General features: G+C 45.4%; 1 protein-coding gene across 2 annotated transcripts in view; it reads right to left on the bottom strand.

The window, feature by feature from the left end:
• Positions 1-298: 298 nt before the first annotated feature.
• Positions 299-12,625, bottom strand: part of Wdfy4 (WDFY family member 4) — a 253,096-nt gene continuing 240,769 nt past the window's right edge. For both annotated transcript variants that reach the window (XM_077798738.1, XM_077798739.1), the window contains 5 exons: positions 9,419-9,598; positions 7,127-7,309; positions 6,296-6,380; positions 1,645-1,756; positions 299-695 (listed from right to left, as the gene is read on the bottom strand). In XM_077798738.1, coding sequence (XP_077654864.1) covers positions 629-695; positions 1,645-1,756; positions 6,296-6,380; positions 7,127-7,309; positions 9,419-9,598 — 627 coding nt within the window. In that variant the 3' untranslated portion in view covers positions 299-628. The remainder of the gene's footprint in view (positions 696-1,644; positions 1,757-6,295; positions 6,381-7,126; positions 7,310-9,418; positions 9,599-12,625) is intronic.

The following is a 12,625-nucleotide window of genomic DNA, read 5'->3' as shown; positions in this document are numbered from 1 at the left end:
CTGCTGTGACTGGAGAGGTGGGCAGGCATGCCCAGATAGGGAGTGTCACCTACAGTGACAGACTTCCCTACACATGCTCTGGGCAACACTCATGGCCACATACTATGGTTCAGCCACAGAGGCTGGGCCTGCTTAATAGTGGCCACTTACTCCCCATGGCTTTCCTGCCTTTCTAAGTATGGAGATGAAAATATCTGAGTGGAAAAGAGTGCCAATCTTAAACTCAAACATTCTTGCATTTGGAAAATAGTTGCTTTAATAAAATAGATAATATGACAGTTTCCATTAGTTTCCAATAATCAATCCCATGTTCTTCAGTGCAATAAGCCCTTGATAAGGTGAGTTGTATAATTTCACGTGCAGCTTGTCATTAACAGCTCACAGTTTCTAGCATGAATGTGTGTTCTTATCCTTCTTATAGAAGTCCCATGGACCAGAGAAATGGTTGGGGTGTAGAACACTGGTTGCCAGAGAGTCCTTTTTTGAGAACCTGAGCACATGAGGCCCTAGAAGCTCCCCTTGGGTACAGAGCCCACCGCCCTGTGCCACATCAGCTGCCTTCCGCCTGGCGCTGCTGCCCCCAGGGACACGTGGCTACTGTGCCAGAGCCTCTGCCACCTTTTTCCTCCTACCCCTCTGCAGACCAGCAGAATATTCTTCCCTTCTCATCGCCAACCAGGAGCTTGGTCTGGTTTCTTGGGAAGAGAAAAAAAGGAAAGAGTGTGATTATCGTGTATACCAGCCAGCATGCAGGAAATTGCAACATGGAGGAAGGAGTGGGAGAATTGGAAACTATATTGAAGGGGGCTTTTGAGCTGGAGGCTTGTGACTCCCAAAGCACTGGGGGAAAGTGAAGCTTTCCCAGCTTCAGGGACCCGGCTGAGGCCCTGCCTCTGTCTCTCCAGCAACTCCAGGGGGAAGCTCCTGTTCTGTAAGACATGCATATAAGGCCCCAGGCCCAACAGGCAAGTTTCCAGTGAGGAGTGCAGCTCTGGACCCTTCTCCCTAATCCCCATGCCCGCTCCACCCCACCTAGTCCAGAACATCCAGCAATTCCCACCACCAGAGACTCACTGCAGAACAGCCCACTGGAGCACAGGGAGGAAGGAAGGGGCTTTAAGAAGTCAGAAGCCTCTTGAGACTACACCTCCTAGTGTGCAGAGAGGGTTAACCACAATACTTCTACCTGGTCACACTAACAATGAAATAATGGGTATCAACTGTCATCTCTGATACTACATGGGCTTAGAGCCCTCAAAAGGCATTTTCTGTTAATGTAAGATGGTCATCTTACCAAATGCTATAATCAGCATTCAGGGGAATTCATGAAAAAAAGATCCTCTTTAGGATAAGATGACAAAACGATATGCTTCTTCTACCTTTTGAAATTCTTTAGAAATTCATGGATAGTCAAGCCCAAGAGAGAAAGAGCATGTGTGAGTTAAAAGAAAAACAAAAATAATCAAAAACACTCCCTAAGGCCCTGTAGGGCCACGGTGCCTTCAGCAAGTGCCTGCCCTGCCCCCTGGGTCCCTGTGGTGAGGTGGCCTTTCTAAGTCTGAGGAGTCCAGAGCAGCTGGGACTTTTCTAAGGGTGGCCACAGCACCCTCTGCTGGAGGCCTGGGGAAACCAGGCTGCACTTACCTAGACACAGCCAGAGCTGTCACTGCAGGGCTGGTCTTGCTGGGTTTCCCAGTCAAAGCCAAGCTGACATCCAGCTCTCTACTCAGGGCAAGGTTCTTTTCCCACTTGTGGCCTGCGTAAAGCGTGTGAGAGAATAGTTAGAACACCCGAGTGGCTTCACATATGAGCCTGTGTGCATCCACACATGGAACCACAAACACATACACACATATTTATATTTGTGGTCAGCAACTTGTTAAATTGAGGGGGGAAATATATTTAATCTTGGCCTGTGCTGTTGCAAAAAGGGCCATCCCAATTTAATTTGCAGGCTGTGATAGTTACATGTGCTGACGTGCCGCGGTATCCATTGTGTACCAAATTGGATTTGTGTATTATTGCTTTCTAAATTGCATGCCTAGTTCAGCAAAATTGTTCATCAGTGTTTACTGGCTTTATGCTTAATAAGATGCCCCATAATACCTTGCTGCCAGGATGTAATGCAGCCCGTAATTGCTTAGTAAAAATAAATTACATAAAGTCGACATTATCAACTTATCTAAATCCTCTCACGCCACAACCAATAATTAAATGCTGAGAACGTTTTTTCAAAAAATATAACTCAATGACTGTTACTTCACTCATTTTAATGACTGCATTTGGGGACAGACAGCAATTCCTTCAACATAAAGTGTGAGATGGAGAGATACCAGCTGGGTATGTGCCTATAAGGCCACTTTGCTGGACTTGGGGCAGGAGGCCCCAGATGTTCTGCAATGGTCACCTACATATGCAGACAGGCCCACACACCAGGAAATTCAGGAGGGCTACAAGTTGGGGAAGCTGCCTTGAATTAGAACCAGGCATTTGTAAATTCCTGTACAAGTCCAAATAACAAGCATTTCCTGACTTCTTTTTAGGTACCAGATTGAGTCCAGTCTAGGAGGTGATTTCTGGAATAAAATGTACCCAACTGGGTTGGTCCTTGCTGCAAATGACAAATAAATGAATTCCAGGCAGAAATTAGATTACCTCTGCCCACAAATGCAGTCTCCTTAATATCATCAAAGATCTCCTTTCTTGCCCCTTAAGACATTTGAGGGGATACAATAATATAAACAGCAAGAGGACACACGTGCAAATATCTATGTGTCATGCTTAATACTGATCCCTTTCCAACAAAACAGTTTTGAGCAATATTATAAGAACAACATGCTTCCTTATTAAAGACCTCCAGCAGGTTAGGTTTGCAAATCTGCGCATAGATTTGTTGACTCTCAACTACAGCTCAATCTAATTTTTTTGACTATGTCTGCGCCATGGTGTCATTTTATCCTAATCTTTCCTGTAATGATAACCGCCATCCTGGCAGTCAGTTGAGTGGGGCATGGTAATCTCAGATGGGGACAGACAGCAGGGGAAGGATGGTGTCCACTGCAACCATTCTGTAATTTCCCTTATGGTACTGGCTGTTATGTTCAAAGAGAATACATTGTCAGGAGTCTGAGAAAATAACAACCATGACCGGCATTTGTGAATTCTTGTCTATATCAATTGGTTTTCTGTCATCAGTACCCTACATGACAGGAAATGTCTCCATTTGACAGAGAGGAGAGGGGGCTAGACAAGTTTCTGGGACAGAGTTGGGTCTAGAGCCTCATTCCCCACTTCTCATTTGCTAGACCCCATGGCCAATGGATGCAGCTTCATCATAATTGTTTACACTGAATAGAGACCTGGGAGTCCAATGGCATGTCTAGATAATGGAATGGCTGTGAGATGCCTTTCCTTCACCTGTCCATCCACCCATCCACCCCTCCACCAATTTATCTACCATTCATTTGGGGGCATCCATCTATCAACCATGGACTAAACTAATCCCTTTCGCTTATTGGGCCTGGATAGGTTCAAATGGGAAGTTGATCCTAAAACCAATATGGAGTGCAGTCTCATGCAGGTGTATTCCATGTAATCACTACAAACAAGCCTTCATCCTGAACGCTGGTACAAAACTTTCTCTCTCAGCTCCCTGGTTTCGTTAAAATTCATAAGGCTTATACTTCTCTTCTTTTCCACTGAAATGGGCTGATTCCTCATGGTCTCCAAGCACCCTAGGGATTCTAGGATAAGTTTATTGAATGTGGTTCTTAGTCAGTGGTGTTAGTCCTCTGGATCACCATAGATTGTTGACAAGGGTCCCTGGATGGTGTTATTTTGAAGGAAGGAATTCCCAGTGTAGAGCCTATGACAAAGCATGGGCTGAGGGGTTGTCCTATATGCTTACATAATAAAAGAGCCATGTTTTTGCATAACAAAACCAACTATCCATGAATTGATGACTAAATGAATCAACCAATTATGAGATATTTTTAAAAATCATTGAAAATGGCTCCTATTTTCAGAAGACAACCTTCAGAAATCAGGGAAATTCTCTCCTGTGAATGATCACTTGTTGGAAAGCAGAACAAACAGGGAGCCAGCTACCAGAAGGGGTCAGTGTGATAGGAGATCTCTCACTTCACTATAGGATGTTTCCTTTTGATTGTGGGCCCAGGAAAGATGTCTCAGTTCTTGGCTGGAATCTTTGATGAAGCCAGAGCTGAGAGAGAAGTTTGGCTGCACTGGAGAAAGCCGTGGTGGTGAATATTAGGTAGCTGGTCAGCCATGAATGGGTGAGCAGGGAAAGGACAATAAACAGTGACTGTTGTCCAACAAGCAAGGCCTCATCCAACAAGCAGGCCCCTGAAAGTTTGGGGCCTGTTATGTCACCTCCTGCCCCTCGGCCATCATTACATCCCCTTAAGACAAACTATTGTTTCAAAATCATGTCACACCCTACCAAGTGGCTTGGACCCTTTCTTATCATAAAAACTATGTCACAACTCCCAGTCACTCTGACTCTTACAAAGAAAGTTTATCTAGGGTTATTCAAAGACTAATAAATCAACTAAGCGGGCAGGGAATTCATGCAAAAACAGGGGGGCTCAATTTCCTTGAACTCTGCCTCTGTGGGCACCACACCATCCTCTATTCCAGGGGGTCCTAGCAGTTCCTCTGCTGTCAGTCAAAAGTCAGAAGATGGACCTGGGCCAGTCTGACAGTACATGCCTGTAATCCCAGTGATTCAGGGGGCTGACAGGAGTATCACAGGTTCAAGGCCAGCCTCAGCAACTTAGTAAGCCCTTCAGCAACTTAGTGAGACCCTGTCTCAAAATAAAAAATAAAAAGGGCTGAGGATGTAGCTCAATCGTAAAATGCCCCTGGGTTCAATCCCAGTACTGAAAAAAGGAAAAAAAAAATAGATGGACCTGGGAAGGACTCTCTGGAAACTTCCCTGGGACTTCCAATAGAACTGGAGGGCAGGAGGGGTGTGCCCTCCTTCTCTCTGAGAGGATCTACTCTCTCCCTTGAGAGTGTCCTCTTTACCCTTTTCCTACCCTTTCTAATGAACTCACTCCAGCTACTCTGAGTCACATGTCTGAAATCTTTCTGGCAAGATGGCAAGAATTGGGGTAACCAGACAGAGGTGGTGGAAGAGGTGCAGCTTTGATGGTGTGTTTTGTGCCTGTGTTCATGGTGGAGGGGTTGGTGGTCCTGATCCCACATCAGAGGTTGGCATGATCCTACAGTGGTTGGTGTGGATGCTCTAGTGGCAGAAGTTGAGAAGATGGTAACTTTGGTTGCTAGGTAACTTTGGGCAAGTTGCTGACCTCCCTGTTCCTCAGTTTTCTTATCTTCATCAAATGGTAGTGATATCTACTACAAAGGACTGCACGAGAAATGAGAAAATGGGTGAGAAGTGTTTGAGGTGGAAGCTGCACAGTCAGCTCTCTGCCATCTCAGCTTTATAATGGTGGCCATGGTGGCACTTGTGGCGAGGCTATGAGGGCAGAAGGTGAAACAGGTTTTCTTACTTCAGTCTTATTTACTACAACTCAAAGTGGGCTTTGCTGCAGAACAGTGGTTCTCTTACTTTAGGGGCACACCACACATGTAAATGCTAACAACACCCAATCTTTTCCAGTGGGTTAGACTGAGTAAAAGGATGGGGATCTATATTTTTAATAAGCCTCTTGCATTTTTTAATATGTTCTCACAGATGCAGATGATCTACTTTGAGGAATTTGCCATGGAGAATTGGGTGGGTGGATCCAGGTCAACGGGGCAGTCTAGGGCATGATGGAACCACTTCTTCAACCCTGGGGAAGTGTCCCTTCCCTTACTCCTATCTGCAGCCTGGCTGTCCAGGCAAGTAGGAAGCAGGTTCCAGGTTGTGGGCTGGGGAGTCTGGCATTCCAGAGCCACCCAGGCAGATGAAAAGCATCAAACCAAGATCACCAAATTATGTTTTCCCCTCTGAAGCTCAGGGTTACCTGACATCCACCACATACCACCCCTGTGTCCAAGGAGCAGCCCAGGGGTCACTGGTTCTTGCAAGAATGAGGTGAGGACTCAAGAGGGTCTCTCATAATGCTTTACATTTCAGCAGAAACTTTCAGTAAATAAACAGTCTCTTGTTCCCAAACCTGGCAGCAATCTCCAGAGCCTTAATGGCTTCCCTAAGCTCTGCAGACCTGGGTGGAATTGCAGCCGTGGGCCAAAAGCAGAGAGAAGGGAGGGAAAGAGGGTAGTTTGCAAGGTAAAGGTGGTCTCCTCCTGGCCAGGCAGGTACCTCTGGGGCTTGGAGGCTGAACTGAGGTCTCCTCTGCCGCTGTCTGCCTGGGAACAGACATTTTCACATCCTCAGTCTTCCAAATCTGTCCAGAAAAGAGAAAATATCATCAGCTGGGGAAATTATCATGTCTGCAGGCTGGGAGTGGCCCAACCTATTCTTTTACACTGGGAGGATCCTGAAGAAAGGGAAAGGGGCTGCCTTCTAACCCTTTCACTTCTGATGTTAATTTATCACCAGGGATGGTTTAGACTCCAGTTCCCCCTTGTGGAGGTTCAGTTGAGAACAATGGCAGTATAGGTAGATTCGTTCCCACCTCTAGATCACTACGTACTCTCCCTCCATCCCTGTCCCTGTACTGTGGAGACTCTGAAGTCAGTTTATTGTCAGATTACTAAGTTAACATCCTCTTGTTCCTAATTTCACCTCCTGGTTCTTTGTATCTGGGCCTTGGTCCCAATCCCTGCATGTGGGTGCTCTCAGGCCAACTGCATGTGGCTTCTTACTGGATTTTTATCACTAAGGGAGAAGAACCAGCCTCCACTCAAGTGATGATTCTGTGAGCTTCTACTAGGCTTCATACAGCAGTGGTTGATTCAGAAGCTCAATGATCTTGTTGAATGAATGAGTGCTGAGTACACAGAAGACTCCCACTTGTGCCCAGAAAAGAGTGTACCTGCCACCCAACTACCCTAGGCTCCTCTGGCTGACCCACAGGTTGAGACAACACCCCATGAAGCATGGATCCTGGGGCTCTTTGGAGCAAGTAGGCAAAATGGAGATGGAGATATTTCCTGTGTCATGTCCTCATTCTGCCCAAGACACACTTACCCGAACTATGCCATCGTGACTCCCAGTGATGATGACATGGTTTGTGTCCCATGCTGGCCCCTCCATCAGGCAGCAGCAGTTTATGGCTCCTTCTGGACCCCAGGCTGTGGTGATGCTGGCCAGGGGCTGTCCATTGACATTCCATAGAGACAAGTGGGCTCCAGCACAGGAGACAATGGTGCCCTGCAGCAGTGAGAACAGGCTTTACCCTAAGCTAGAGTCACTGCTAGCCCATCTGCCACTTGCTTAGTCACTCACTTTGTATATCCAAGCACCCCAAACTACCATCTTGTAAAGACCAACTAAGGTCTCTCAAGACCCCCTAAGTCATCACCTCTTTTCAGCTAATTCATAGGTCTGTTGTATCTTCACACAATTATAAATTCTTTGCTTATTTCATACTGCAATTATGTGTTTGGATATTGCTTTCCCCAGCAAATGTTGAATGGCCCACCTTTCGGGCTCTCCCAGCTCCCTCTCCTAATCTAGTGGCCATAGAAGACTCAGCCTGAAGACCACCCCTGGCTCTTGACATAACATGGCTCTTGTATAACATGGTTGGCCACTCCTGTTCCCAGAAAGACATTTTGGAGTTCCTCTGGTGGAGGGCGGGGTACAGAGGCTCAAGTGACTGCACATGGTTCATAAACTCATGCAGTGCCCCTCAGGAGGAACTCTCTGAGGAGACCCGTTCCCATTGTATCTCTGGAAAAGTTTACATTCAGAGGCTTTGTTAAGGTCTGTAAATAAGTCAAAAATAACACCTGGTATTTTGCCAGAGAAATGTTAGAGTTCGTAAACAAGTCTGGATGGTGCCTGGCAAAATGTCAGAGGGAGTGGTTTGAGAAGTAACAAAAGTGAGCCATTAAGTGTGGAGATTCCTTATTGGCTGATTGACGTATCTAGTTTATGCTGATTAAGATAAGCTGTGCAAATCTTATAAATAGCTCTGTTGTCCTACAATAAACGGCTCCTATTCCTGCTGTATCAACCTGCACAAGTTATTCGTCACCCCCCGGTTATTTTGCTGCAGCCGGACCCCGGCAAGGCTTTGCTTTCCAAGCCCTGTCTATCCTGTACCCAAGAAAGTAGTGGCCCTGCCTTTAAGCCTTGCCAAACTACAGAAGGGATGTAGTAAGCTTAGTGCCCTCCCTAAAACTGTGCCCTATTGTGGCACTTTCTGAATTGCTAGGGATAGACTGCCTGAAGCCAAGGATTATGTCTAAAATATCTCTGCCCTGCTCCCAGCCCTGGGCCTAGAAAGCACATCCTGAACTCATCTGACTCCAGGACAACTTGCCTTGATGCCAGTGTTCTCCTGGGTTTAGGAGCACAATTAATTATGCGTTTTATGTTCTCCAGATCAGGGAATGGGGCCTTCCCCAATACATCAACTCATCTACCTATTCATTTACCACATACAAATCCATCATTTGTTCATCAGTCCTCCATCTGCTCATCCACTTATGCCCTCACAAATCCATCTATCCACATTCCCAACTATTTGTCCATCCATCCATCCATCCATCTATTTACCTACCATCCATCCACCTATTCATCCTTCTATCTTTCTACCTATCCATCCATCCATTCATCTCCCATCCACACATCTAACATTAGTTCTATATTCAAGCCTACGGGGGAACAACACTTCCAGCCAAAACTGGTACCAGAAGGTTCTTTCATATTCTCCCCTTCTCATTTGAGCTTTCTGCTCACATTATCCATGCACTCAGCCCTGGGGGTTTTCTACGAGTAGAGGTAGAAAGCTCTGTGTCTCAGGGAGCCCATGCCCCACAAAGGGGCTTCAAACTAGAAGAAACTGCACACTGATGTACATATTTCTCTGTCTTCTCACACACACGTCCCTGAGAGGTTCACCTTTGCTAGCCAGCATGGAGGCAAAAACAGGGCACCAGGTTCAATAACTGACAGAGAGACCACAGACATTTGTTCATTCAACACTGAATTGCAGTTAGGAAGATAACTTCTTCAGCCATGCCTACCAGATACTTCTGCCCCACTCCCTGATGCCTATGCTAGACCAGACACCTCCCACTGCCCTAAACTCCCTGGGAACAGAAGGTGACAAAGTAAAAATTAAAGCTAGTCTCAGATGTTCCCCATGCTCATCTGTATCATCTGTAGTGAATGGTCTGTACATGTGAGGTCCTCTACACTCTGATCAGCATCTCTTTTGTCCCCAGGTTTTCTCTTGGAATATTGTTCAACATGCTACCATACAGATTCAAAGTCATGGGAGGCCACAGAATGAAGAAATAGGAGCTTTACCGAGATGTCACTGATAGCGATGGCTGAGATGCCCTCCTGGTGGGGAGGCAGGCGAGCCACATAGCTGAGGAGGTCCAGGTCCCACAAGATGCAGGTGGCATCCTGGGAGCCGCTCACCAGGAGGCTAAAGGCAACAGATGCTGCCAGGCATGTGACAGCCTGGGAGTGTCCATATAAAGCCTGGGGACAGGAAAGAGAATCATGAGTTATGAGAGGGGGTCCTCAATCCAGCTACCTGAAAGGACTCCCTAACTTCCATTTTACTCTTGGTCCCAGATGAGAAAACAGATTCAGCATGATTCAGTGACTCCAGAGCCTAAGTGTGGACATGTGCATGTGCAGGTGTGCAGGTCCACTGCTGGCATCTGGGTTTCATCCATTTCCAGAGGTTGAGGCCCAGATGGGGAGAATCAATGGTCCCTTTATGACAACCCAACCAGGGGCTAGCAGTGTCCTTATGCTTTGTCTTCCCCTGAATTCATCTGAAATCCAAAGCAGTCCATAACATGATTAAGTTTCAACAGATAAAGTTGAGACATATAAAGTCTCAACAGACCAGCAGCCTCAACAGCATCTGGAGTTTGCTGGCTATGCAAATTATTGGGCTATACCCCCAGACCCACTGAATCAAGTGCTGAGGGTGAGGCCATGTAATCTGCATTATCACAAGCCCTCCAGGGGATTTTCAGTGCATGCTCAAGTGGGAGATGCATCCCTCTAGGAAACTCAGAAACAAATGTGCTTTTGAACTAAACAGAAGGAGGAAAGGAGGTCAAGTCATGTCAAAAAGTTTTGACTTTTTGAGTATGATGGATCTGGGTTCATGTCCAGCAGGGACTTAAGGCCTTGCTCTTGGCCCTCAGGTTTATCTAATTTGGGACTTGGCCTGATTCATGAATGGTTTCATGTTCAGATCTGGCTGGAGGCCTTGGTTTCTCTGTACGTGTTCCTAAGGGGCTAAGGTACCCCTGGGCCAATTGCTGCTGGTAATTGTGAATATTCCATCTCAAGCAACCCAGAAAGCCTGATCTGAGACTCTCTATGCTATACATGCTTGCTGTTCCCTGCAATAAGCCATGGGGTTATAGAGGTGGTATTATGGAATGTGACTGTCCTGGCTTACCTAGTGGCAAACCTCCACCCTTAGGGCACAGACAACTGCTCACTCATTTGGGTCAATGAGGCTGAGCATCATTTTTCAAAGCTGTCAATTTGCCTGATCAAAGCAATTAAAATTTTCAGCCACAGGTTCTTGTTTGTCCTCAATGGATCCTAATGTGACACCAACCAGATGGTGATGGCAAATTTTTGCACATGATCCATGGAAGATGATTTGGGTTGTTTCAGGAAAATGGAAACTATCTAAATAAACAGAAGAAAGAGAGGATTTGACAGGACTTTCTGATCCTCTTCCCAGAATGAACTAAGTCTGATGATTACGTTCTCACCACAGAAACACAGCAACTCCAAAGGGGGGACAGAAAAGGGCTCCCTGCTGGGGACCCAGGGAGAGCAGCTCTGAGAATGCACCTTACACGGGGCAGCTTGTGTACACAGCACCGCCCACTCAGTTACCCAGCCTATCAGCTATGGCAATAGAAAGCATTGGGCCCCCCATCATTTGGAAAGCAAGGGAAATCAAGGAAGTTTACAACACTTTTAAATGTGTTCCCTGTGGGCTCTTTAGTTTTTCGGAATAATACTTCTCTATAGGCCAATTAAAATATCTTTATTATATCATCTTATACCTAAATAAAGTAGCAAAAACTAAATGTAATCAAATAAAAACCTCTCAAAATAATTCCTCATGATGATTATGTTGCAATGAGATGGGTACTCTTAATTAATTGTTGGTGGCATTGTAAAGTTATAGAACCATTTTGGAAAACATTATGTCACTGTGCAGTAATTCTACTCCTCAAAATTTATCATAAGGAAAACAATCAGAAGCAAACAAGATGTTTTCTGCAGCATTATTCAAAATTGCTAAAACTTGGAAATAACTTAATTGTTTTGTTTTAGAAGAAATGGTTTATTAAACTATGGTGTACTGACATAACAAAACAATTGAAATGTAATTTTATGGAAATGAAATAATCTGGAACAATTGAAATGTAAATTATAGAGGCTGTAGAAAAAAATAAAAACAAATTGATAGGCTAGGTGGGTAAAAATGGAATAAAAATATCTACACAAAGATCAGAAAAGTATAAATATGTATATCAGGGATTGCAGTATGCAAAAAATGAAAACTTTGGGGCAGATTATAGAGAGTTGTCTTTGAAGTGAATTTGAAATTTCTCCTTAATGTTGTAATATCTTTAAACAAGTTGTTTATGAAGTTATTTAATGATGACTTCTCTGTCTACAGGTCAGGGAGGGATCTCTTTACTGAGTACCCAATGGTTTGGGGGAATCCCCAAGGCCACATGAGACTTTACAGGAAAATGATAAAGCGTTTTATCATTTAGTCTAGAAAGTAAGAGCATGTGAAATTCCCTATGCCCTTTTCTCTGGATTTGGAGCTAGGAGAGGATGATACATTGCATTTTTATGGTTTCAATATCATGGGCTCTCTGGCACACCTTTACTGCTAAGGGGGAGTTCAGAGTAGCTTCAGAAGGGTCATCTCCAAGGTCAGGATGAACTGCCTGCAGTCTCTGGGGTGAGCCATAAATAGGTATCAGTGATGCTTGAGAGAGGAGGGCACTCGGCTTTCATTTCCAGTCTCTTAGACCAGGCCACTGACAACTGATTGGTATTGGGACCAGGAGTCAGAAAACCTCCAGGAGCAACCTGAAAGTTTGGAAAGGCTTGAAGTACCACTGTTGCTTGGGGAGATTTCCTTGAAGAGTGAATATGGGGGCAGGGCACGTCCACGTGCCTACAGAGCCATATCTCAGCAAGTGCCAGCACCCCAGGATGAATGAGCTCCCTCTCTCACTGCTCCATTCACTGCTTCATGGCCCAATTATGAAGCGTACACCCTGCACTGCCCCAGGCCATGGCAGCAGGGGAGAAGGGCAGGTCCTGGGAGACAAACTGACTTGAAAGTCATCTAGAGAAACCCAGAATCTGTGGGTTCAGTGAAGCATGATCAGTTTAGGAATCTGGTCCAGGTGAATTTTGTGTTTTATTTTGTATGTTTATTTTATTCCGTGTGTGTACGTGTGTGTGTGTGTGTGTGTGTGTGTGTGTGTGTGTGTA

Source organism: Urocitellus parryii, chromosome 5 (genome assembly GCF_045843805.1).
Source record: "Urocitellus parryii isolate mUroPar1 chromosome 5, mUroPar1.hap1, whole genome shotgun sequence".
In the NCBI taxonomy this organism is placed as follows: Eukaryota; Metazoa; Chordata; class Mammalia; order Rodentia; family Sciuridae; genus Urocitellus; species Urocitellus parryii.
This window is presented reverse-complemented; position numbering and strand designations above follow the sequence as displayed.